At 40.2% G+C, this 23877-nt stretch overlaps 1 protein-coding gene across 3 annotated transcripts; it reads left to right on the forward strand.

The window, feature by feature from the left end:
- Nucleotides 1-2650: 2650 nt before the first annotated feature.
- entpd1 (ectonucleoside triphosphate diphosphohydrolase 1) lies at nt 2651-23829 on the forward strand. 3 transcript variants are annotated; one of them, XM_074619823.1, is made up of 10 exons: nt 2651-2810; nt 13324-13451; nt 14485-14602; nt 16829-16979; nt 17355-17514; nt 18263-18466; nt 18662-18919; nt 20342-20455; nt 20577-20714; nt 23237-23829. In XM_074619823.1, the coding sequence occupies exons 1-10, from the start codon at nt 2795-2797 to the stop codon at nt 23441-23443; spliced, it is 1494 nt and encodes a 497-aa protein (XP_074475924.1). In that variant the 5' UTR covers nt 2651-2794; the 3' UTR covers nt 23444-23829. The 3 variants fall into 3 exon arrangements, with proteins under 3 accessions (XP_074475924.1, XP_074475926.1, XP_074475925.1); XM_074619825.1 differs by lacking the exon at nt 2651-2810 and adding an exon at nt 2842-2949; XM_074619824.1 differs by lacking the exon at nt 2651-2810 and adding an exon at nt 11026-12245.
- The last annotated feature ends 48 nt before the right edge of the window (nt 23830-23877 follow it).

Here is a 23877-nt window from a genome sequence, read left to right on the forward strand (position 1 = left end):
GTTAAAATGTTTTTAGGCAATAAAGAGATTGATCGTGAATATCATGAAAACAGAAGTGTTGACCAGGTGGTAAATGTCAAGTGACTTGGATTGGACTGATCAATTTTCTTTTCTGTGCGAGTTGTGATGAGATGTTTAATCTGTGAGAATAACACCATATGTGGAATTCAGAGGTAACGATTATATTCAAAGTGGTCAAAGCATCACAACTGCGGTAGCTTTTAACACGACCTATCCTGTGGAACCCTCACAGTATAACTTCATCCAGTATGCATGTACTGTGTATGGCATTAGGTCTCTGTTTGATATTTGTCGTAACATAGGGGATGCATATTAAATTGCAAAGCGCAATCAGTACTTATTGAGATATACTGTATAGATATACTGCATAGAGTTGTAGAGTATTAATAGACAGTCAAGAATGGTCACAATGTTCGAACTTCATTAGTTTAGACTTAAAAATACATAAACATCTGAGATGGAGAATCTCTGCACACCACCTAAGGGGCGCTTAAAAGGAATTGTTTAATATTTTGAAAAAAACTTTTTCGCTTTCCTGTCAAATGTGAGATGAGAAGACTGATACCACTCATGTCCGTGGTAATTATGAAACTAACACCAGCCGCTTTTTTTCTAAGCTTAGCATTAACACAGGAAACCGCTAACAAACAGGTACCCTGGTACTTTCCGAATGTCACAAAAGCCTTGTAATCTAGCCCACACATGTTTAATCTGTACAAAATCTGATGTATAAAAACGACAAGCTGCCATTTTACGGGCAGTCAAGGAATAGTCCGGCACATAACCAGCCATAACATGCAACTTGACATTTTTACAATTGTAAAGATTAAACATGTGAGATAAAACATCTTAAGCTGTATGCTAAACTAAGATAACTAAACTGGCCATAGCCTTTATATTAACTGCACAGATATGAGAGTGAAATTAATCTTCTCATCTAACTCTCAGCAAGGATGTGATATTTCCCAAATCTATTCCTTTAAGCCAAATATATAAAACTATAACCACCTGGTAAAGCCTCTTTTTTGTATACTCCTGTGTGAGTTAAATACTTGACAAATGAAAAGTATTGAGGATTTGCTCATTTAATTACGAACTTTAGTGCAAAATTATAAAGAAAAAAATACATATTTCCATACATACACTGTTTGTTAACTGCACTGAACTGAGTGGTAATGTAAAAAGAAAACTGCAGTAGTCAAATGATATTCCCTCGAAATATTTCACATCAGATTTTCTGAGAAATCAATTTAGACGACGTAATTGTGTATCACATTATGTTGATATATGATTTCACCATGATACGATTCCATTGAAAGACGATGTATTCATCATATTAAATCCTCACCCAGCCCCAACTTGGACCGAGCAGAGGGGCACGTGGACCAACTAGAAGGGTACGTGGGGGTACTTAGACTCTGGCATTCAGAGCATAAGTAGCAGAGGCAGTTACCCCCCCCCCCATGCCCTCTCACTGTGCACAGCACTGAATAAATAGATATTTACCATCACTAATGATGATTTTCATATTTAGTGACAGACTGATGGAGCGTTTACAGATTCAAGCTGAACGATAGAACATTATTGCCATCTTGAAGGAAATATTCGGCATGTCATTTAGAAAATCATTAAGTGAGGATTAGTGCTGTCATAATTATCTTGTGTTTTGCTTCTATCACTGCACAAAATACTGGGAGAGCTCCAAGCAAAATAATACCTCCGTCTGCGGTCCCATCATAAAAACAAAACATCCCCCCCGATACCACTTGTACTGATTGCGCTATACACATTATGCATACTGATCACACCCATATATTAACTGTTTTCTGCTGATGGTTGCAGATTTCTCCTCATAGTATCAGTGCTGAGGAATGGTGGTTTATTGTTGTGGTTAAAGTGCAGCCTGGTGAGGGAATGTGAATCGGACCCCCCCATGGGACCAAAAACAGACAGAGCTTTGTATTTCAGCCTTGGTAAAAGTGTGTGACAAGCGCACACACACAACAAACAGGTAGCAGTGTCAATGCCATGGCCCTGGACTCAAGGTTTCTTTATCATCCTGAACTGAAAGAGATCTTACATAATGCCTCTTAGAGCTAACTTTATAGGCTCTGTATTTGAGGTTATAGACTTCAGTGGAATCATTAAGAGGCCAATTTCTTTTAACAGAGTTAAGATAACATCTATAAAAACGAGGGTGCCGGGTATCAAGGATTTAAGCAGGAGACTAAGTTCACCCGCCGCCTTTTCTTTCAATATCCCTCCAGCTTGAGCTCCAGCTCCCATCCAGATCTAACACTGCTTTCATGTTTGACCCACTTTTACAAGACAATGACAAAGAGAAGCAGAGGCAGAAGGAAAATGATGAAAAAGACACCAGTGGAGGAGAGCGGGAGAGTTAAAGGCAGTGAGACAGATTAAGAGGGAGATGCAGAAAGTGGGGGAAAGACTGAGTGGAAGAGTGACAGCGGCAAAGAGAATGACAAAGGTGTAGAGAGAGAGAGAGAGAGAGAGGAAGAGAAAGGGTAAAACAGACGGCAAAGCTAAAGGCGCCTGGGAAGGAGGGGAGTGGGCTACGCAGGGAGGGAGGAGGGAAGCTCTGCTTCTCCTAATAAAGCGAGTGTATGTGAAAGGAGGTGCTGAAAAGCATTAAGACTGAGCAGAGAGCTGTGTTACCACAGAGAGGAAGAGAGAAAGAGTGAGAGAGAGAGGGGGAGACAGAGAGAGGGGCAAAGAATAGAAAGAGCATTGTGTTGCTGCTGAGAAAGAACCCATGCCTGCACAAAGAGGTAGGTGTACTGCTATGACTGGCACACATACACTCACATGCACGCACACACACACAGACAAGAACAGGAAATGCTTATCACCCAGTGTTCTCAGTGGCAGGATGTACCAGAAGTCGGTATACTAAATGTTAAGTATCAGGTGAGTGTGTGTTCTCCTCCAACTGTGTGACTTGCTTTATTGCATGTAGCAGCTGTGTAGCAGTGTGGGGCAGGTGTGTGACTTTTCCATAGCATGTGCCGGGGTGTGCGTATGGACGGCATGAGCAGGTGATTGTGTGCGTGTGTGTGTGTGTGTGTGTGTGTGTGTGTGTGTGTGTTTGCATGAGGAATTCAGTGAGAGGTTTAGGGTACGTGTGATAGCGTTTCTGAAGATAAACAGTGGCACACTTACAGAGGCACTCTCAAGATCATGTGAGGTTTATGGTAGTTTATCAGGCAGAGTGCATGTGACTGAGGCTAATTGAGCAACGTTATCTGATTAATTTAATGAGGGTTGGTTAAAGTTTGGTAATATCTTTGACGTATGATCCAATTATTGTTTGTTGACGAGCCCAAAGCGAGCCAAATATTTCCACCTGTTTGTTTTAGACTGCCAACGTCACCCGTGAATTCGAGGATGTTGAAACTATCTCAAAATTGTATACAAAGGTCACATTTGCATAAGTCTGGTGACTGATACCTGAAGTTTCACAATAAGACACCTGGTTCCTCATATAGATTAAGAGGGTCAGTTCACCCAAATTACAAAAGAAAAAAAATTATACATGAATGCAGATAGTTTGGACTTTATGTGCTCAGGTACAATGCAGGTGAATGGAATTTTATTTGTGGTTCTCGCTTTAAACTACTGGTACATTTTAAAAAGTTATCAATAATGTGTCTTTCCAGAAACAATGTGCGGATACGGTGATATACCTTTTACTACAAAATATTTTAGAAGTCATTTTCGATGCTAAATGAAATTCCATTCACCTCCACTAATTGTTGTGGAAGCAGAAATAGCATAGAAACATGGAGATTTCTTTGGGGGTTTTATTTAGTTTTTTTATACAATAGCCTTTAATGTCAACTGAGCCCAATATCATTTGCACCTACAGTATATGGTTTGTTTTAGATTATTTAGGTATGCAAAAAATGTATTCAAAAGGTCACATTTGCTCATGTTTGGTGAGTGATGCCTTATCTCAAGTTTCAAAATAACATGCCTGTCACTCAATGTAGATTCAAGGGTCAGTTCAACCAAATTACAAAAAAAAATGTAGGCTATGCCAAGCATAGACTGTATATAAGAAGTGTATGTAATCACCGTGATGTCACCCACTGGTTTTTGGGCTATGGTTTTGAAGCCTTGTGTTCGGCATTTAGGTTGTCGCCATCTCGTTTTATTGCTCCCAGTAGTGACATGAGAGGGTGGAGCGAAGTACAACCGAATGATGAACAAGACATTTTCAGGTGACCAAAATGTTACAAATAATTTTCATGAACGTGAAAGTTCTAAGACGAAAACAACTCCCAGACCGGACAATGCCGTGGTAGCGACCTGTCAATCACAAGGTAGCCACGCCCTAACGCATAGCCTGCTTTATGGTCTATTTGACTCTAAATGGGACCATAATTTACTAAATGAACATCATGCTGTATTGAAGAAGACTTGAAACTAGCGATTGAGACCATAAACTCATGTTTACAATGTTTACTGATGTAATAAATCAAGTGAGAAGTAGGCTCATTTTCTCATAGACTTCTATACAATCAGACTTATTTTTGCAACCAGAGGAGTCGCCCCCTGCTGGCTGTTAGAAAGAATGCAAGTTTAAGGCACTTCTGCATTGGCTTCACTTTTCAGAACCGGAGGTTGCCACCATGTAGATATTATATGCTGAAGTTTACTATTTACTCTGGAATTGTGAAGGCAGAAATATCTCAAAACCTGTACACCTGCGAGGCTAGATACCACTAGAGTAAGTGAGAAAATGTTTTTTGTTTTTTTTGTAATTTGAGTGACTTACCCCTTTAATATCACAATATCCTAATAGGGTTCAAGATGTTTGTAGATAAGGTATCAGTCACTGAACATAAGTGAAGTAATTTATCAAGTCACCATTGTGGCAATAAACTGAAATTTGTGGCTATTATTTCACTCCAACCAGGGATGTTCAGCAAGATCCTTTAGAATGAAACGGCAATAGCTATGTTTTGCTTTGCTGAAGGTCAGGGTTGACCAGCTCATAGTCAGTCTGTCCTGTAGGCGAGGTCAAGATGGGCTAAGCACCAGTGAGGACAGACCACTTCCCTATCCCGGGCAGAGATGCTTCCTCTCGTTTCTAAATCATATGACGCTGCCAGAGGTTCCCTTATTACTGGAAGACGCAGACGACGCTGTTTCACAACAGCCCGGACGAGTGTATTTATAGAGCGTTGTTGAGTGTTGTTGTCTCCTCCAACGTTTAGGACAAACCAAAGTTTTGCTGATTAATTGGAAAAAGTTGAAGCAAGAAGCCCAGTGACAGCTCAAGGACACCGTGTTCAGAGGCACAATGGTGTGTGATGTGTGTGGGAACACTGGATGTGTTAATGCTTGAGGAGAATAGGCACTAAATGGATTTTTGTGAGTATATATGCATGTGTATTAAGCCAAGGAGGAAAATATTATGGCCCATTTACTCGGAAGTACATAATTAAGTACAATAATTCAGCGTATCAAATACAGTCTGCACTTTCTATCCATCATTGTTAAGTGCTTTCGATTCAAATTATTGCTGGCTTCTTCCGTTTATTGTAAAAAATAGATTGTGTGCATTAGAGCATGCTTGCAGGTTTGGGCATTTACTGTAAGCAACTCAATAAACATTAAGTACAAATCTGAGGTACATTTACTAAAGTATTTCTCTATTGAGACTTTTCTCCACAACCTTTCAGAGGAAAGTATTGCAGTTTTGCTCCTCTACAGTTATCAAACGGGTGTAGTTTGTAATTATTTTGCCGTTTCAGGTATAACATTGCTTTATAGAATATCACTAATATAATAGGGATGTTCAGCAAGATCCTTTAGAATGAAACTTCAACAGCTATTTTTTGCTCTGCTGAAGGTCAGGGTAGACCAGCCCATAGTCCGTCTGTCCTGTAGGCGAGGTCAAGATGGGCTAATCACCAGTAAGGACAGACCACTTCCCTGTGGCGGGTAGAGATGCTTCCTCTTAATTCTCATTCTCATTTCTCATTTCTATATAATATTCCATCTCTAAATTTGTTGCCCTGTCTTTTCATCCTTTTTCTTCCAAAGTCTTTACACACTGGTTCTTTTTTGTGTGATTAATTTGCACGTCAACACTTTTTTTTCAAACTGTTGTTTTTTTCATGAATACTTTCATACAAAACATAAATATAACGCGGAGAAAAGAAAAGAAAATGTCACTTTTTTTTATTTTTCTAAGCTTTCACACTGCAAATAAAGGCACCGACCAATCACGCTGTGCAGAACGGACATATTCAAAACACTATAGTGTACAACAACATGACTGCAAGACATCAAACTTTATTACTCCTTTCAACCTCGACAAAGGCAGCACAGACCAGATCCACTCCTTCACTTCTTACCTTTCACAATAAAAGCCCTAGACATACAATATCCACAGGAGAGTATTTCACATTTGCATTTGTCATTTGCACATGTAATTTACTCGTCATGTCCCCCTGTGTGTAAAGGCCTATAACCCGTGCTTAAAGTATGGAAATCCTGATGAGGAACAATGAGTATTTCAACTTTGGAGACTTTTAACGTTTTACAGCCGATATCGAGACTTTACCTTGTTATTAAGTATTTTTTCACTGTGGTATTGCTAATTTTACTTCAAGGATTTAAAAGCTAGTTGTGGTGACAGCGCCTATGTAACACATGTATTACCTCTACAATGTTCATGTACATGAGTCCACCACACAGGACTGTGACTATAACCATCAGAGCACAACTAATTTAAGATCTGCCTCACAGGAACATTATCGTCTTCTTGTCATTATGAAACCACAGTCAATCCCCAACTGTGCCACCCTTTGACTCATCGCTGAGTGTAAAGTAACAACCCGCTCAGTATCAGCTGATTCAAAACACGCTCCTATCGCTCTCTCTTTCTCTGGTGCATCTCTTTATCACAGGAGATTTATGAGCCTGTAGTTTCGGATCAACATGGGTGGAGGCGCTTACGTCACACAGTACCTCCTGACCTGACAAAGCTTCAACATACTGCCAGTATAAACTCCATAGTGTGTGTGAGAGGATGGCACATTAGGCAAACATCTGAACTGTGTATCTTGGTCTTTATGGGTGCGTGTGTGAGGGCCTGTGCTGTTTAAACTTATAAAAAACAGTTTGAACTTTAGACTTCTTTTTGCAAAATGAGGTCATTTGGTGTGGTCTTAAATCTTATGTAGTCAATGAGGTTAAATCATATTTTAGGGATTAGGTAATGAATGTAGTCAACGGTCATCTTGAGGAAAGAAGAATGTAAAACAGTTGTTGAATATTACTTTGGTGGGTGCATGATCTGAATGCTGCTCATATAAACAACACTCATTTCTACTGCAGGCTACAGAAGTTAATGTTAAATCTCGAGTCTCCCTCCACAGTGTTTTTTTTTTTAACTTCCTGCTTCCTGACAAGAAAAAGTTAGTTAAAGCACCTACTGACGCTTTTATATTTACTTAGCTTGTTAAAAATCTCTTAAAAACCTTCAAATGTTTGCATCAAAGTCGTAAAAAAGGACTTGAAGAGATACACTGAGTGATAGCAGATGTTATGTTTTCCACGTCTATTTCTCTGCGCTGTCCTGTTCCCTGGAATGTCTTTCCTCATGTCGTAGTTTGAATCATCCTCGCTTCACCGTAACACTACATTTGTGTTTACAGAAGGGTCTGCAATGGAAAAACTGTGGTGCAAGACTGCATGTACGAACGCGTATGCTTATATGTGTTTTGGAAAGTGAGGACACTTTGGTTGATCCTCACAGGTGTTGAGCGTTACAGTAATAAATTACTTTTAGCAGTAATAAAGTGAAATTAGTGTAACTAATAGGATTTCTGTAATATTATTACATTTATTATGTCAAGTGACGTGTTACCGCTCGAAATTAAGTCTTTATTTTTTTCATTCATCCACACTGCATCACTGTGTGCCACCAGAAAAAAATAGGCTATCCCCCGAAGAATCCTGTTGCTGAAATTCAATGGCTGAGATGGCTGCAGAGTCAGGCTCAACGTTTTCTAAATTTGTATACTGCCATTACTTTCAAACTGATTAGATATACAATACTATACAACATCGCCCACCATTGGATTTGATATTGAACTACAATAAACTTGATGTTCTGTGCTTTGATTACCCCGTTATGAAACAACATTGATACCAATACCAGTGAAATTCCACGATTCTCTATACCAATTGATACCACGGTTAAAAAATAAAAATAAAACAATAAATCCCATGTACTTCCACATACACTCCTTTATTATCATTTGCATACTGTTTTTTGTTAGGAAGTTAAACAGGTCATAATTCCCTCTCTATTGTCTATTTTATATTGCTGTGAAAACATCTCCTTCAAACAACTGGATTTATTCAAGTTTCTCACCAAAAACTATATTTGAACACATCATGATAACGTTATAATTTACCTTCGCCCAAAACTCATTGCATAAACTCACTGAATAGAGCCTGACGCCTCATAATGTTAATCAATGGCACCTCCTGTGTTGAAATCGGCAGGACGAGAGCTATGAATGAATGAATGAATGAAAGACTTTATTTCGAACATATAATAAATAAAAACAGCTAGTTAACGTTAGCTGTTGGCAGCCAGTAGGCAGCACAGTCCTGCACAGAGGTTTGGGATAGGCCAAGGGTTGGGGCATGTAGTTGTGGTAATTAAGGAATGCATTAAGTCAATCAAATTCTTCACCAGTACAAACATACAATTCTGTGTGTTTGTGTTGCCAACAAGCCACGTTCCAGTCAGTGTTGATGTTCTAAGGAAGTTGATCAGTGATCTCATTCAACTAATTTGACTCTCAGATAAGCCCTGTTTTCTGCCTCAACGTGTTTGTGACCATGTGTTTGTATGTGTCGCTGCCAGCATCCACATCAGTGAGTGGTTTCACATCATTTATCTTTCCATACTTTAATCTGGAAGTGAATTAAGGAAAGAATTTGACTGGAACTGAACGTTTCATCTCTTGCTAAACACCTCTCAAACTTGACTGAGAGGAAGGGCGAGGTTCAGGCACCTTCACAGCTCCACTGTAATCATTTCCCTCACAGATTTTGACTTGCTCTATAGAATAAAGCCGGGGTTTTCTAATGGGCGCCAGCTTTCATTAATGGAGTCGTTCGTTAATGCCGAGGCTGGTTGTTTACTTCACCCGCAGACACAATGCAGCTGTTCTCTCACACTCTAGATGAACAGCTGTAGTAATGACAATATAAATCAAGCCATGTGATGACGTTGTAAAACAAGTAAACATATGTGGCATTCACATGTGGTTTCATTATTGCTTCATTGTGGCTGCATTCAACCTTCGACGAAAGATTTGATGAATCACATTATTCCAGGGAAGCAACATTCGTGCCAGTACTATATGATGTAACACGGACAGTCATGCAGTCAGAGCTGGTGTTTTGACCTCCACGAAGATTGGCACTCTATGAGCCTTTGATGGTTGACTTCAGTGTTTACTTCAATATAGTAGCTGTCCGTGTGAATATCTTTAGAATTGAATTTTCAATGAAGAATGAAGAATTCTGAATGTTTTCCTCATGCACTGTTAAAGACAAATGAAAGCAACATTCCTCGCTGAATTTGAAAGAATTTGAACTAGTATTAGTTGTCTCTTTCTATCTTTACACAGCTCCACCCAAACTTCCTCAGCTTTGCCCAGATTTGGTTCCGTTATCTGAAGACAAGCTGCCAACCAAAATCCATTAAAGAGATTTAATGCCGTGTTTACGCTACGAGCAACACAGCAACAGGCTAAAAGGCATTTTCAAGGGAAGCCAGTGATATGAAGCTACAAACTGAAACTTGTCGCTGCATGACGCACTACAAAATAAAGTTGAGCTGGTCTCAACTTTTTTCAGAGCTCCAATGACGTGGTTAAGCAACAACCAATCGTATGTTTTTGTTTCACCCTGTTCCATCTAAAAAATGCCTCTGCAAACCAGTCAAGTTGCAGTTTAAATCCATGACTGGAAATGTAATCTCCAAAACCTAATCAGTTCATCCTTGACGTCCAAGAGGACGTTTGAAAGATCTGAGAATCTGAAGAAATTCCCAACAGGCATTCCTGAGATATCATATCGCGTTTCCGAGAATGGGAGGGCCGTGAGGTCACAGATACCATGACCTTTGATCTCCAAAATCTAATCAGTTCATCCTTGAAGTCCAAGTGGACATTTGTGCCAAATTTGAAGAGATTCCCTCCAGACATTCCTGAGATTCACGAGAATGGACAACCCGAAAACATATTGCCTCCGGCCACGGCTGTCGCTGGCGCAGAGGCATAAAAATGCCAGTTCTCAGTGCTATTTAACAACATGACCACTTCTACAAGCACTTGAGCAACAGTTCATCGGCAACTCCACAACAATATAGCTTTTGTCGCTTGTAGTGTGAACATAGTTTAAGACTGGCATTACAAGTTTTTGAATTTTTCTAGGTCTATGGCTGTATTCCAAGTGTCAGAGGGTCAGTCATGTGGAGGGTCACATTTGTGTCTAAAACCATTAAAGACCAGTCACATGCATTTGGAGATAGGGGATAGACAATTAATTGAATATTAATTGCAATCATGATTTTAGCTTCCCACTATTAAATGAACATGATCGACTGCGATACTGACGTTTAAAATGCTCCGCTCATAGAAAACTCTAAATATCTGCAAACTGCTAAATATCTAAATCAAGTGCTTCCTGAGCTAAGCCACCAACTGGCTTCAATTTTGGGGAGCCGTCATGCCACTGCATGCGTACCCTACAGCGATAGCCTTTGAAAAATGTTCCTGGATGTTGCAGCTGCAGTCCAGAGTAGAAGAGATATATACTGTAGAGCAGATGGGCAATACAAATATTTTGTCACTACAATCAATAAATAATCCTGATCTCAATATTGATCAACATAATCGTGATTAACATTTTGGCCATAATCGTGCAGCCCTATTTGGAGAGGTCTCTCTCTCCTTTCATACTTCCAGTTTTTGCTTGTATTTTAATCTGTGGTGGTGCTTTACATGTTTTATTGTTACTTTTATTGCGGTAATATTACATTTTAATTTGTTCATTTTAATAAATCAGCTCAGTGATCAGTCTGACTGTAATTTCCATTAAAGATAGAAGATTTCAGCTGGGTGACAAAACCATGCTCATTTACAGAATAGACAGTGAACTGGTTAAACAACTAGCAGACTGTATACCTGGTTTAGACAGCCCCAGGGTAATGTTTTAAAAAGTTATATCAGCTGTGAACTTTGGTTGTTTGCTCAGTGAAATGACACGGTCAAACAATTACAGGATACTTTGTGGTGGCTGCGTGCGCGTCTGTGTTTCCTTAATGTAGGAGGCTTTGAGTCATTCAGGTCTCTCAAAGACAGGAAGGTGAGGGAATGATAAGTCAGCTAATTTGACAGTCATTCACATGTTTAAACAAGTGTGTTCGTGTATCTGGATGTGTGCGGCAAGAGTGGGAAATAACAGAATGGATCTGTGAATGGATCAACAAATTTGCAGGCAAGTCATGTTTTGGGTCTGCACACACCAGCTCACCAGCAACCCCTATTCTTCACACACACACATATAGACACACACACACACACACACTCACACACACAAGGCCTCCAGAGAAAAGCAGGGGATTCCAATCCGTCACAGAGATGACATCACAGCCTGCCAGTAATAAAAACAGCTAAACAAGGGAGTCCCCACTTCCCCTCCCTTCTACACATCCCACAGAATGGACAGAGAGAGTAGTGCTGGGGCGAGTGACTCTCATTAGTTCACAGAAAGAGAGAGAGAGAGAGAGAGTCCCTTATAAAGAGGGTTCACATGCACACAAGAGTGCAGCGAACACACGCACAAACGCACTTTAGCTGTGTCTCCATAGTGACCAGCTTTGCTGCCCCGGCTTGGGGAGGAAATGCCAAACTCGGTGCTTCAGAGGCGCTCCACCAGAAAAACACAAACACACACAGCTCTATTCTAATCCTCTGACCGGCCACAACGGAAAAACCTCTCCTCATCTTATCACTCCGCTACCTCCCTCTGTTCATTCTCTCCTCCCCATATTTCCTTTTCTCTTTTCCTCTCACCCCTCCCTCTCTCCCTCTTGCTCTCTTTCTCTCTCTGCCTCTCTCGCTCCCCTGTCAGTGGTAAGTTCATTGAAGTAGACAACAGAGGTAAGTACTCTCTTTCGCTGTCTGTTCGCTACTGCTTTATTAGTGCTTTAAGTTTCAGTTTGGTGTGTTTTCACACAGTAGACAAAGGTCAGGTTTATCACTGCTGCGCGTCCTGCTGATGCAGCACGGCAGAAAAGCTTCAATGTCCTCATGAAATGTGTAGTGTACTCTAGTCGGGCCGCTTTCTACAATGTGTGTACTTTGCCAGCTGTCATGTGCACCTACATAGTGTCTGCCAGTTTACTTACCATCGTAATTACCAGGGTAAGTAAGCTGGCAAACAACCATGTGTGCGCAAGTGTGTGTACTTTACAATTCAGGTTTGTATCATGTTTATCACTCTTTTCCATCACAGTAGCCTTGTGAATACAGACAGCCTGTTACACCCTTTTTTTGTCCCTTTCTAAACTGTGAATATATAAGCGCATATAATCTACAATACCATCTGTGTGTATGTGTGTGTGTGTTTCAAATCCCATTAGTAAACAGTGGAAACTCAATGAGTGCTTAGGAAGGAATGAGAACCAAACAAAGCAGCATTAGACGCAGCGATCAAATATATTCAGGATTAAAATAATACCTAAAACAGGATGTGGAAATGATTAATTATGGATGGCTAACTGTGACTCATTGCTATAGCTTCAATCACAATAGGTCATCCTGTTTTGATTGTATCCTCATGTTTTGTATAACTGGTTTTCCTTTTAATCATTTTCTAAATGGGAAATCTTGTTGATCTTTCAGCATTACTTAAGGACTTTGGTGGAATACCCTTACGAAACGTGCTGCGGCTGAAATAACAACCCCCTAGAACAGCTTGGCATGACTTCAGACATACCACTTCAGAAATCCATCTGTAGCCCTTGGTTACAAAACAACACAATTAAAAGACAAACCCTCGGGCAGACTCTTGCTCACACATACAAAGACACACACATGCTGTGACATCAATCAACATCTGGATGCAAGATTGGCTAATACACCATTCCTCTTTTGCAATGTGTCCCCATCTTCCCCTTTCTACCCCTCTCGCTTCTCCTTCCTGTCTGTCTGTCTGTCTTTCCGCCCCCGCTCTCAGAGATGAAAGGGAAGAACCCCTGGCAAAAGCCTGTGACCATCATCATCACTGTGATTGGTGTCATAGCGATTGTTGCCTTGGTGACGGTAGCAGTTTTGCAGAACAAGCCCGTCCATCAAAAGTACAAGGTATGGTAGAGGAGACTACTAAAGTGTTGTCTGTGTGGGAGCCCACTGCATTACAGTGGGATCTCTGTCCAAAATCCACAAGCCAAATATGGTCTCTTGACAATATGACCTCAACCTGTGCTACTGGTTCTAGAAATCCACTACCAAATAAGGCCAGTGCATGTTGATAATATCAAATCACCATTCCTTTTTGTCACAAATGCAGGCCAAGTAATAGTCTCACAGCTATTATTAATTACAGTGTTTTACTATAGTTTCAGCACTAAACTGATATTTTTCTGTTTGAACATATAAACATATTGCTGATATAGTTCTGTGGGCAATACAATCATTCGGTTTAAAGCTGCAGTGGGTAGAAATGGAGCAAATATGATTAAAAAAAACGTATTTTTTATAAAACATTTATTATTTTTTTATATCCTGACAGTAGTGCATGAGACAGGTAATCTGAAAAAAGTCATGTGCCTTAGTTTCCTCCGGTGCCCCTTATGGCATCTGCAAGATTTCACAGACCGGAGGAAAACAACCAATCAGAGCCGAGCTGGAGCCTTGCCGTCTCTGAGCAGCTGTCAATCACTCACAAACTCCGATCAAACGGTCAAACTAGTCAGCGCTGATCAAATATTAATCAATATTCTGTTACTGTAATGCCTATTTCTCACCTCAAATGTTTTCAGAAACATCTCGTAATGTACTGTTTAGCTGTAAAATGATTGAGATCTGTTGAGGAAATACCAAGCACCGCCCACCAGCCGGAGCACAGCCAATACGAAACGCTCTCTCTCTGAAATGACCTGTGATTGGCCAAATTTCCCGTCAATGGATCGATTTTCTAAAGCCTGAATACAGAGCCATGAGGAGGTGTAGAAGTCTAGTTTTCTCTCAGAACACTTGAATTACAATATGCTGAAAGGTTATTATGGATTTTTTGCCCAATGAAACTTTCTGCCTACTGAAGCTTTAAACTGTGTGTCTGGATGGAAGTCGTCCAGAGTTAACTGATCTCGAATTCCTCCTCCTGTCTCCACTCAAGTATGGGATTGTGATGGACGCTGGCTCCTCCCACACATCTCTGTATATCTATCAGTGGCCAGCTGAGAAGGATAACAACACTGGAAGAGTTGAGCAGACGCATTGCTGCACAGTCAAAGGTATGTGCTGCACAATGCCGTCACATACACACACTTGTCCCCTCACATTCACGAGTGCGACCACTAATGCATATGAATGCAAATATTTAAAAAGTGTAATCATAAGCTTATATGAACATTTTTATATACTTCACTTAGAGCACTAATTATGCAGCACTAGAACAAAAAACTTTAGCTTTAACTTTGAAAATAGTGTAAAAGTTGTTGATACCAATTTGTAACACTTTATAATGGGTAAATAAGTTGTAAATAATGGATTTGGTTAATCAGCTTATCGTTTTAGCTTACCTTCTGTGAAAGGCATTTGCAGCCAAAAACTATTTATTAAAAACTCATTAACATTTACAACTCCACACTTGATGGATTATCATATTGCAGGAACCCTTTATTAATGATTCACTTACATTTATGGCTGCATGTCTGAATGCTTATTATAAAGTGAAAGAGAAACCCAATGACGCTCTACTAATGACTTACTCATTTTGTGATAAGCCTAATAAAAATTGGGTTTAACTTTCTAATACGTCATCAAGTCTGTAGTTGTAAATGTTAATGAGTTCTTAATAAATAGATTTTGGTCCAGATGCATTGGGTGGTCCTTCATGATGAACTAAACTCTTGTGGATCCACTGAGCCCAATTGTATTCATGTGTGATGATGTTAGTCCCTAAAGTAGCCATTTCATTGTAGTGAGACCACTTTTTTTAAATTTGACCTCACTGTATACAATGACCTGTGGTGACCTCTGGGATAATCACAGCCTCATGAAACGTTACAGCCACAAACTAGAGACCTAGAGCATTCAGTGGATGGATGGCCTTCCTAGCTAGATTGACAATAAGGGTTTTTTTCTGAGCAGTTTCCAGAACAGAAGTGTTCGAAGTGTACCATCCAGTCGCCGAAAAATGCAGAAATCTCCAAATGTCAAATGATTTTACACAATCACAGCATGGCTTTTTCTATGGTGTTCTTCGAGGTCTTTATGTCTTAATGTGGTATTTTGGAGGGAATATTGATCATTTTTATCACTTTTGAAGTGGTTAAATTTAGCACCAAACCTGTGTAACAAATCAACACAAGAATTGCTGCAACATTTTATGAGACATAAATAAGCATGGGAGTGGCCATCATATACTTTAATTAATGTTTATTTCTGATTCATGACTAGAACAACTTGACACATAGTGCTGAGCTGCATCTCGAATTAATCTTCAGATTCCCAGCTTTCAGATGAAAGACACCACTTTTATGTGCCATCTACCGTTGACCTGCTATCGCCCCCTAAAAGGACAAAAATGGGTCTATTGTGGGTCTCAGAGGGTTAATCATTAATATTAAAGCCATTAGTTATCACATAACAATTCATAGATAGTGTTACCTACAGTGCCTGTGTTGTATGCATGTATAGATGAATATGTAAAAGTCAAGGTACATTATGTCCTGGAACTAACATGAAAATCCAAAGTGCCTCCGCCTCAAGGCAACCTTATTATGCAACCAAATCTTGCTGAATTATTAAAGCACTTTTGAACACACACCATATAATAAAAAGGTGTGTCAAACAGACTCCCACTGTGAGCTTCTCCTCTGTAAGTTGATTTAACTGCTGCTTTCTATCAAAGCGCTGTCAGTGTGTGCTAGCCTCCCTTCCTCTCATGTAATTTACACTGGTTATCAGAGTAGAGCGCTTTCATATAGGCACCAGACGGCAGATTCCCAGACAATAGGATCGACACGCTTCTCTGAGAAAGGTTTTTCTTAAAAACTACAGTACCCAGCTGTTTTACTGAGCCTTTTTTTAAATAAAATAATATATATTTTTAGCTGTTTTTAAAAGGTTTAAGACAGGGTACGGAAGTCAGAAAGCACTGTGAGATGAACGAAAGCATTGCTGGTTTCGGTCTTTGTGAACAGTCAGACAAACGTAGAGTAACACCTGGCCTATCCTTTAACCCAGCTGCATTACCTGAGAGGTTAACACAAGAAGGGAGGATGCGTACATTTACGCTGGATATTTGATGAGGGATACACCTGGCTGTAAATTTGCCAACTGAGGAACTCAAATAGAGCAATTTAATTAAATACTTGCCTGAGGGAGGGTACATCAAGCATGCTTACAGGAAGCCGACACCTTGATAACGTCTTCACTGAGCTTTTTTTCTCCATAGTTGCAAAATTTAGGCTAAATGACTTCACCCTCCTCTTGAAATTTTGCTCAACCCGCAGGTCCAGGTATCTCCAGCTATGCGAATGATCCACAGAAGGCAGGGGAGTCTCTGAGAGAATGCATGCAGCAGGCCAAGCAGTGGGTGCCCGATAAAAGACATCACGAGACCCCTCTTTATCTGGGGGCTACTGCTGGAATGAGACTGCTGAAGTACGGCACACGTGTGCACACACATCCCCATAATCAGACATAAAACATTTCAATTTCCCCCGGGGATACATAAAACATTTCTGATTTTGAAAACATGCATCTACAGAAATAAACACTGCATGCATGCTGACACAGAGGTGTATCCCAAGGCTTAACTCTGTAATTGTGTTGGCGCTGGCAGTCGAAGCTCTTCTATCTGTAGTCTTTTCCACACAACTGTTTTGTGATTTATCTCCACATGAACTTTACTGCCAGAGGAGCCAATATTTTACTGTCAAATACATTATATATGATACAGTCTATTATTTATGGGCTGCCATATTGATTTGAATTATGGATTTGAATCAATCTAATGAATGTGTTGTGTGTGTGCAGTATGGTGGACAGCCTGGCATCGAATAAGGTCTTTCAGGCCGTGGAGGACACCCTGCAAAAGTCCCCCTTTTCCTTTCAGGGAGCGAGACTACTCACCGGCGGGGAGGAGGGCGCCTTTGGCTGGGTCACGGTCAACTACTTGGATGACCGCCTCAGCCAGGTCTGTACCATAGACTGTATATAAGAAGTGGACGTAGTCACCGTGACGTCACCCATTGGTTTGTGGACTGCTGTTTTGAAGCCTCGAGTTTGGCATTTTGGTCGTCGCCATCCTGGTTTTTGGCCGTCGCCAACTTTTTTGCAACCAGAAGTGGCACGAAAGGGTGAAGCTAAGAACAACCGAATGCTGAATAAGACATTTTTAGGCAAAGGTTATAATTAACTCTCATGAACTGAAAACATACTGTGAAAGGGTTAAAGTTGTAAGACGAAAACGCAGACAACTCCCAGACCGGACAACGCCGTGGTAGCGACCTGTCAATCACAAAGTACCCTGCTTTATGGTCTATTTGACTCTAAATGGGACCACAATTTACTAAATGAACATCATGCTGTATTGAAGAAGACTTGAAACTAGTGATTGAGACCATAAACTCATGTTTACAATGTTTACTGAGGTAATAAATCGAGTGAGAAGTAGGCTCATTTTCTCATAGACTTCTATACAATCAGACTTCTTTTTGCAACCAGAGGAGTCGCCCCCTGCTGGCTATTAGAAAGAATGCAAGTTTATGGGCTTCCGCATTGGTTTCACTTTTCAGAGCCGGAGGTTGCGCCCTGGTCCTTACGCGCATGTCTCCGCATACATGTCCATACAAGTTTGTCCACTATTAAACGTGCTTTGTGTGCATCAGTCAGTGTGCTCCTGCTGTGCACTGACTTCAATGTCCTTTCTGTCTCTGCTGCAGGGCTTGGCAACCACAGGCGCCCTTGACCTTGGCGGGGCCTCCACTCAGATTAGCTTTGTATCTGATATTTTCGACGGTTCAGAGTCACCCAGCAACGCCGTGACTTTCCGACTCTATGGAAATGACTATAACCTGTACACAAACAGCTTCCTGTGTTACGGGAAAGACCAAGCACAACGCCTGGCGGTGGCACACCAGGCAAAAGTAAATTTCTGTTTTTTTCTCTATTGACGTTAATGGTCTATTCAAATCTAATCTAATCTGAGATCATTTGAGATTTAATAAACTTTAAGAGAGACATGATATGCTGAAATGTGCAATGATGCTGCCTTTAAATGTAATTAGCTTCCTCTCTGTGTCTCTTACACCTCTCTCTCTCTCTCTTGCTCTCTCTCATAGGATGGTCCAGCAAAAGTATTGGATCCTTGTTTCAACCCTGGCTATAGTGTGGATAAGGAGTTCTCCGAACTCTATGATAGCCCCTGCGTGTCACCCTTGAAACCCGAAGGACATCCTAAAAAATACACTCACATTGGGACAGGAAACTTCTCACAATGCCAGGAAACCATAAGAAGGGTCTTCAACTTTACTTACTGCCAATACAGCCAATGCTCTTTCAATGGGGTCTTCCAGCCACGTTTGCAGGGGCCATTTGGGGTAATGTAACGCAGTTATCATTACGAATGAAATATACATTTTCTCACTTATATCTAGTGGTATCTACTACTTTTTGGCTTTATTCCATGTATGTCTGAGATTCCTGTCACCACCTCAATATAATGAAGGTGAATTGCATTTTCTTTGTGTTGCACGTAGCATCTTGAACTTCAACTTTCCACAAACAGTGGCTGTATTCAAAACCGCATACTATACTAGTACGTACTGATTTGGCCAAAATGGAGCATGTAGCATGTAGTATGCAGTATGCGAACAAAAGCAAAATCTACAGTATGTCAAAAATACCGGGATGTCATACTGATTCGGAAAAAATCTCCAGTATACATCAGACCAGTCTACCTCGCCTACTGTATCCCACAATGCAAAGTGCTTGACCGCTACAGGCTATGGTCACTACAACAGAAACCAACAGCACGTTTTTTACGTAAATGTCCATTTTAAATTTAACGGTAACCTGTGATTATCTGCCTTTGTGAGGCTGAAAAGCTCCACAATCGCCTGCGGGCGTAGCTCGCTGGAGAGCCGGCCAGTGACGCTCACAGACCCACTACACAGCAGCAGAGTGGCGAGGGAAGAGGCGAGGGAAAGAGCTGCCTCTGACGGGGCGCAGAGATTCCTGCTGAAACAACATGACCCTTTTTGACATTACTCTAATATCTGTAGGGATGTAATTCCACTGTTTTGTTGCTGTAACTGAAAAAGCAGTTTGAGTAAATTTTGTTGAGCAATGTTTTATATTTATCGTCTCTCGTCGTTGATGATACGGTTTGTCTTATTTCGCCATGAGCTGTTGGAATAAATTGAGAGTGGTGGAGCTAAACCATGCAGTATCTTATAAAGTAAACAAACATTGGTCACAAAAAAAAAATCGAAGTTGTATATTTCGATAATATTGCAATAGTGGTAGGAGTTTGTTTTTTTGTCCAGTGCTTTAAGAGCTTGTTTAAAAGGCTAAAGCCTGGTTAAAATACATCGCTTTATCCATTTCATAGTGCATACAACTGAGGAAGGCAGTATGCACTATGTACTGTATACTGCATTCGTCAGTAGTATGTAGTAGTGGTTTCGAATACAGCCAGTGTTTCTGAGTTACTCTGAATAATCCAGACCTCACTGTATGGACAAATCTCCTTGGGACTACTTTCTACCAAAGAAATATTTCAAATAAAAAACTGTTGGCAGAGAACTATCCAGAGTAACAGGTTTCTGGAAAGGGATGTTGCTGTTGAATTTTGCATACAGTACATCTTAGCCTCGAAGCTACTTGCAAACCAAAGACAAATAACGTCTGAGTCAGTGAGGCCAAAAAAAAAAAGATTATAAACTGATTACTTCATTTGCTCAAGATACCAGGAAAATTGAATTTCCTTTTGCCTCATCTCTTCCTCTCTCTAATTGCAGGCTTTCTCTGCTTACTTCTTTGTGATGAACTTCCTCAATCTGACTGATCCATCCATCCATCTGGAAGCGGTGAAGGAAAAGCTAAAAAGCTACTGCGATACCCCTTGGAATGAGGTCAGGACATATTTATGCATCAGTTACACACACAAAACAATTGCCATATTTATCTGCTTTCCTGTGTCATCTATACTTTATTATACTAAATGATATCACTGTATTTTAACTGCTTTAACAGCTACAGGACATGTATCCAAAGGCAAATAGGAAGTATCTGGCTGAGTACTGTTTCTCGGGCACGTACATCGTCACCCTGCTGACAGAAGGATACAACTTTACCTCACAGAGCTACAACGACATAAAATTCATTAAAAAGGTCAGTAGATCACAAACCACTCCTTTCCTGTCTAACACACCTCAGAGCATTAACTCCCTGTGTGTGTGTGTGTGTGTGTGTGTGTGTGTGTGTGTGTGTGTGTGTGTGTGTGTGCACAAGTGTGCCCTTGTACTTCTATCTTTGTGAGGACCTATTTGAGCTGTAGACCTTCCTAGCTGTTAAGTTAAGACTTGTTTTTTATGGATTTAAGGTTAGACTCAGGATCAGGTTTGGCTGTCCCAGACCATCAGCCTTGACATTACTCTTTGTCCAACCACTCAGCCCTTCATATTCCACTTTAAAACATTGATTTTAATAGCATTACTCATGGCTAAAAAGATTATACTGGATTGCTCAATCAAGGACTGGCTCAGTCTAAAAAAAAAAAAACTAAAAAAAACACAGCAACCTTTCTAGACAACGTCATCCAATAATAAGACACCTGATACGCATTTCTTTAGTTCAGTCGGAGACACTTATGTCAAGGAATTGACCGTTATAGTAAATGGTAATACAGTTACAATTGGCAGAAAAGGCTCTGCTGTTTGAGAGAACTAATCCCCCCGTACAAATGTCCCCGGCTTAAAAATTAACAGCAGATCTGTACGATTAATGGATGACCAGTTCTACCTGCAAAGCCACAACCAACCCCTACCAATAGTATCTTGATAATAGTGGATCATAGGTGTACATATGTTCTAACTGCAAGCCAAGCCCTTTCCCCTCCCTTAAAGCTAGCAATGACCAGGAGATGTTCGATTTAATGATGGTATAAAGAAAAGTAAAGCTTTAACATTAACTCTGTTTACAGGTATAATATGTTAAATTTTTCAGATGGTGCTTGTAAACACAAAGACACACTGCAAAGTTGGCCCCTCCTCCACGGCTCAATGAGCCGAGAGAGAGAGAGAGAGAGAGAGAGAACAGCGATGGTTGAGCGAGCTATAGAGTGAATGAAGAGAGGGAGCGGCTTTAGTGACAATCAGAGAAGCAGAGAATCAGAGAAATAAAAGGCAATTTTCTGATTATTTTACGGCGGTTACATTGTAAAGCAAAAATATACACAGTTAACTCCGCACACCTCTGCGCAACCCTGTGGGAAGGTGCCAAGTTGCCGGATTTTTAATAAAAGCAGCCGATGTGTGTGCCTCGGTCAAACTGACACACGGATGGCAGCACACAGCAGAGGAGAGTGAGAGAGGAACAGGGGAAACTCACAGCGATGCAACGAACCCATTCTCATCCGTCAAATACAGCTGTTTTATATCTGACAGAGCTAAAGGAGGACTTGTGCCTCGGTATTAGACGTCAAGAGTGACAAAGCTGCGGTATTTGACGACCGGGCCCGGCTGCACACCCACATGTGGGGCCAAAGGGCTGTTGGCTGAAGTCCAGCAGCGTCCCAAGTAAAGCAAAATAATAAGAAGAGAGAAAATACTGGCAGAGGGCAGAGTTTCTGCAGAAACAGGCACGACTGTTTACTTCTAGTGTCTGCAGAAACAGACACCACTGTTTACTTCTAGTGGGTCATAAGTGATGATTGAGAGGAATTATTTTTCTATCAGTCTATACATTGCTTTTTTGGAAATTCCTGCATATCATACCTTTAAATGTTTGGAGTAAAATATTTCCATAGGTTTAAATACCATTTGAAGATAAATTATGATTAGGACTACTCATCCTTCAGCATTATCATGAGGCCAATATTACAAGGAAATAATGTCAGCAAGACAATATTACCTTCTAAAACCCCCCAAAAATGGTAACACCATCAGGGTAAAATATCACCAAAACAAATTCAGCCCCTAACAGGAGTTTTTACTTTCACTACTTGGTCAATAAAGAAGGAAATCACAATGTAGGACTGCATGCCAAAATGCAACCAAACAGGAAATTAGCTCATCTGATACATTAAATTATGTATTGTATGTCAAAATATTGTAAGTCAAAATATTTCATGAAAAAAAGTCAAAATATAGTATGTCAAAAAATTTAGTGAAAAAAGTCATTGTGTCGTATTTTTTAAATATTTAATGAAAAAAATCCATGCTATTGTATGTCAAAAAAATTAAAAACGTAAAACAATAAATTAATAAATACCTAAATAAATAATGGAATTTCAAAATTAATTTGAAAATGCATTTTTAAAAATATAATATAATAAATTATTTTTCTTTTTTTTAAATCAGGCAATTATTCAAGCTCCTTTTTGTTTTGTATATGCTATTGTTTTGTAATATTACTAAATTTGTAATATTACTAAGTTTTGATGTACTGTATAGGACTTTTTCTTTTAAGAAAAATATGTCTTGTATTAAAAACAAACATGTTAAGCCCGCTTCTGTGTCCCAAGCAGAACGCCATGTACTTATAACCACTTAAGCAAAAACATCAATATTTATATAAGTAGAAGTGTGTAAGCCACATTAAAAGTACAGCATGAATACCTCCAAGCTGTACTGGCCTGCAGTATATCAATAAATGACAGTGATAGATTTCCCTCTTCCTGTGTTTGTGTCCAGATAAAAGGCAGTGACGCAGGCTGGACGCTGGGCTACATGTTGAATCTGACCAATATGATTCCAGCTGAGGCTCCTGACAAACCCCCTCTGCCCCACGCCGGCTACGTCTCCATAGTCACCATCATCGCACTGCTGCTCTTCATCCTCTTCATCCTCAGCCTGCGCCCTCTCTGGCCCCGCTGCTCCAAACAGCCACAGATCGTATAAACACACACACACTGATGTATGTACAAGTGACAGTAAGGAAGGGAATGTCAGTGAAGGCTTGTGGGGGTGGGCTATTCTACCAATTTGTGAATATCAACATTACATTTTACAGCTTTTGTGGGGAGGTCAAAGGTCAACATCGATGCTCACGAACAGTCCCACAGCTCAAGGACATTTCAGAAGGACAAATACTATCTCTACTCTTTCTAAAGAGTCAGTTTCTCTGGTTGAGGAACAGTTTCTATGTTTGTGAGCGTGTATGTTTGAAATTTGAATGTGTGCTTGAGTGCGTGTGTACCCATATCAGTCTGCATGTATGTGTCTCGAATTATTATGTGAATATGATACTGTACTGTATAAATAAAATAACCCAAGTTTATATAAAATATTTGAATTGCTTGTCATTTGTAAAAAAATTAAATAAAAAATATACA

The sequence above is a fragment of the Sebastes fasciatus genome, chromosome 20 (assembly GCF_043250625.1).
Source record: "Sebastes fasciatus isolate fSebFas1 chromosome 20, fSebFas1.pri, whole genome shotgun sequence".
In the NCBI taxonomy this organism is placed as follows: domain Eukaryota; kingdom Metazoa; phylum Chordata; class Actinopteri; order Perciformes; family Sebastidae; genus Sebastes; species Sebastes fasciatus.

Bases quoted from the DNA above. Each gene is read 5' to 3' on its own strand.
- entpd1 (XM_074619823.1), top strand. The intron at 18,467-18,661 runs GTAAATTTCTGT...TCTCTCTCATAG, and splicing joins CGGTGGCACACCAGGCAAAA to GATGGTCCAGCAAAAGTATT. The intron at 20,715-23,236 runs GTCAGTAGATCA...GTTTGTGTCCAG, and splicing joins ACATAAAATTCATTAAAAAG to ATAAAAGGCAGTGACGCAGG.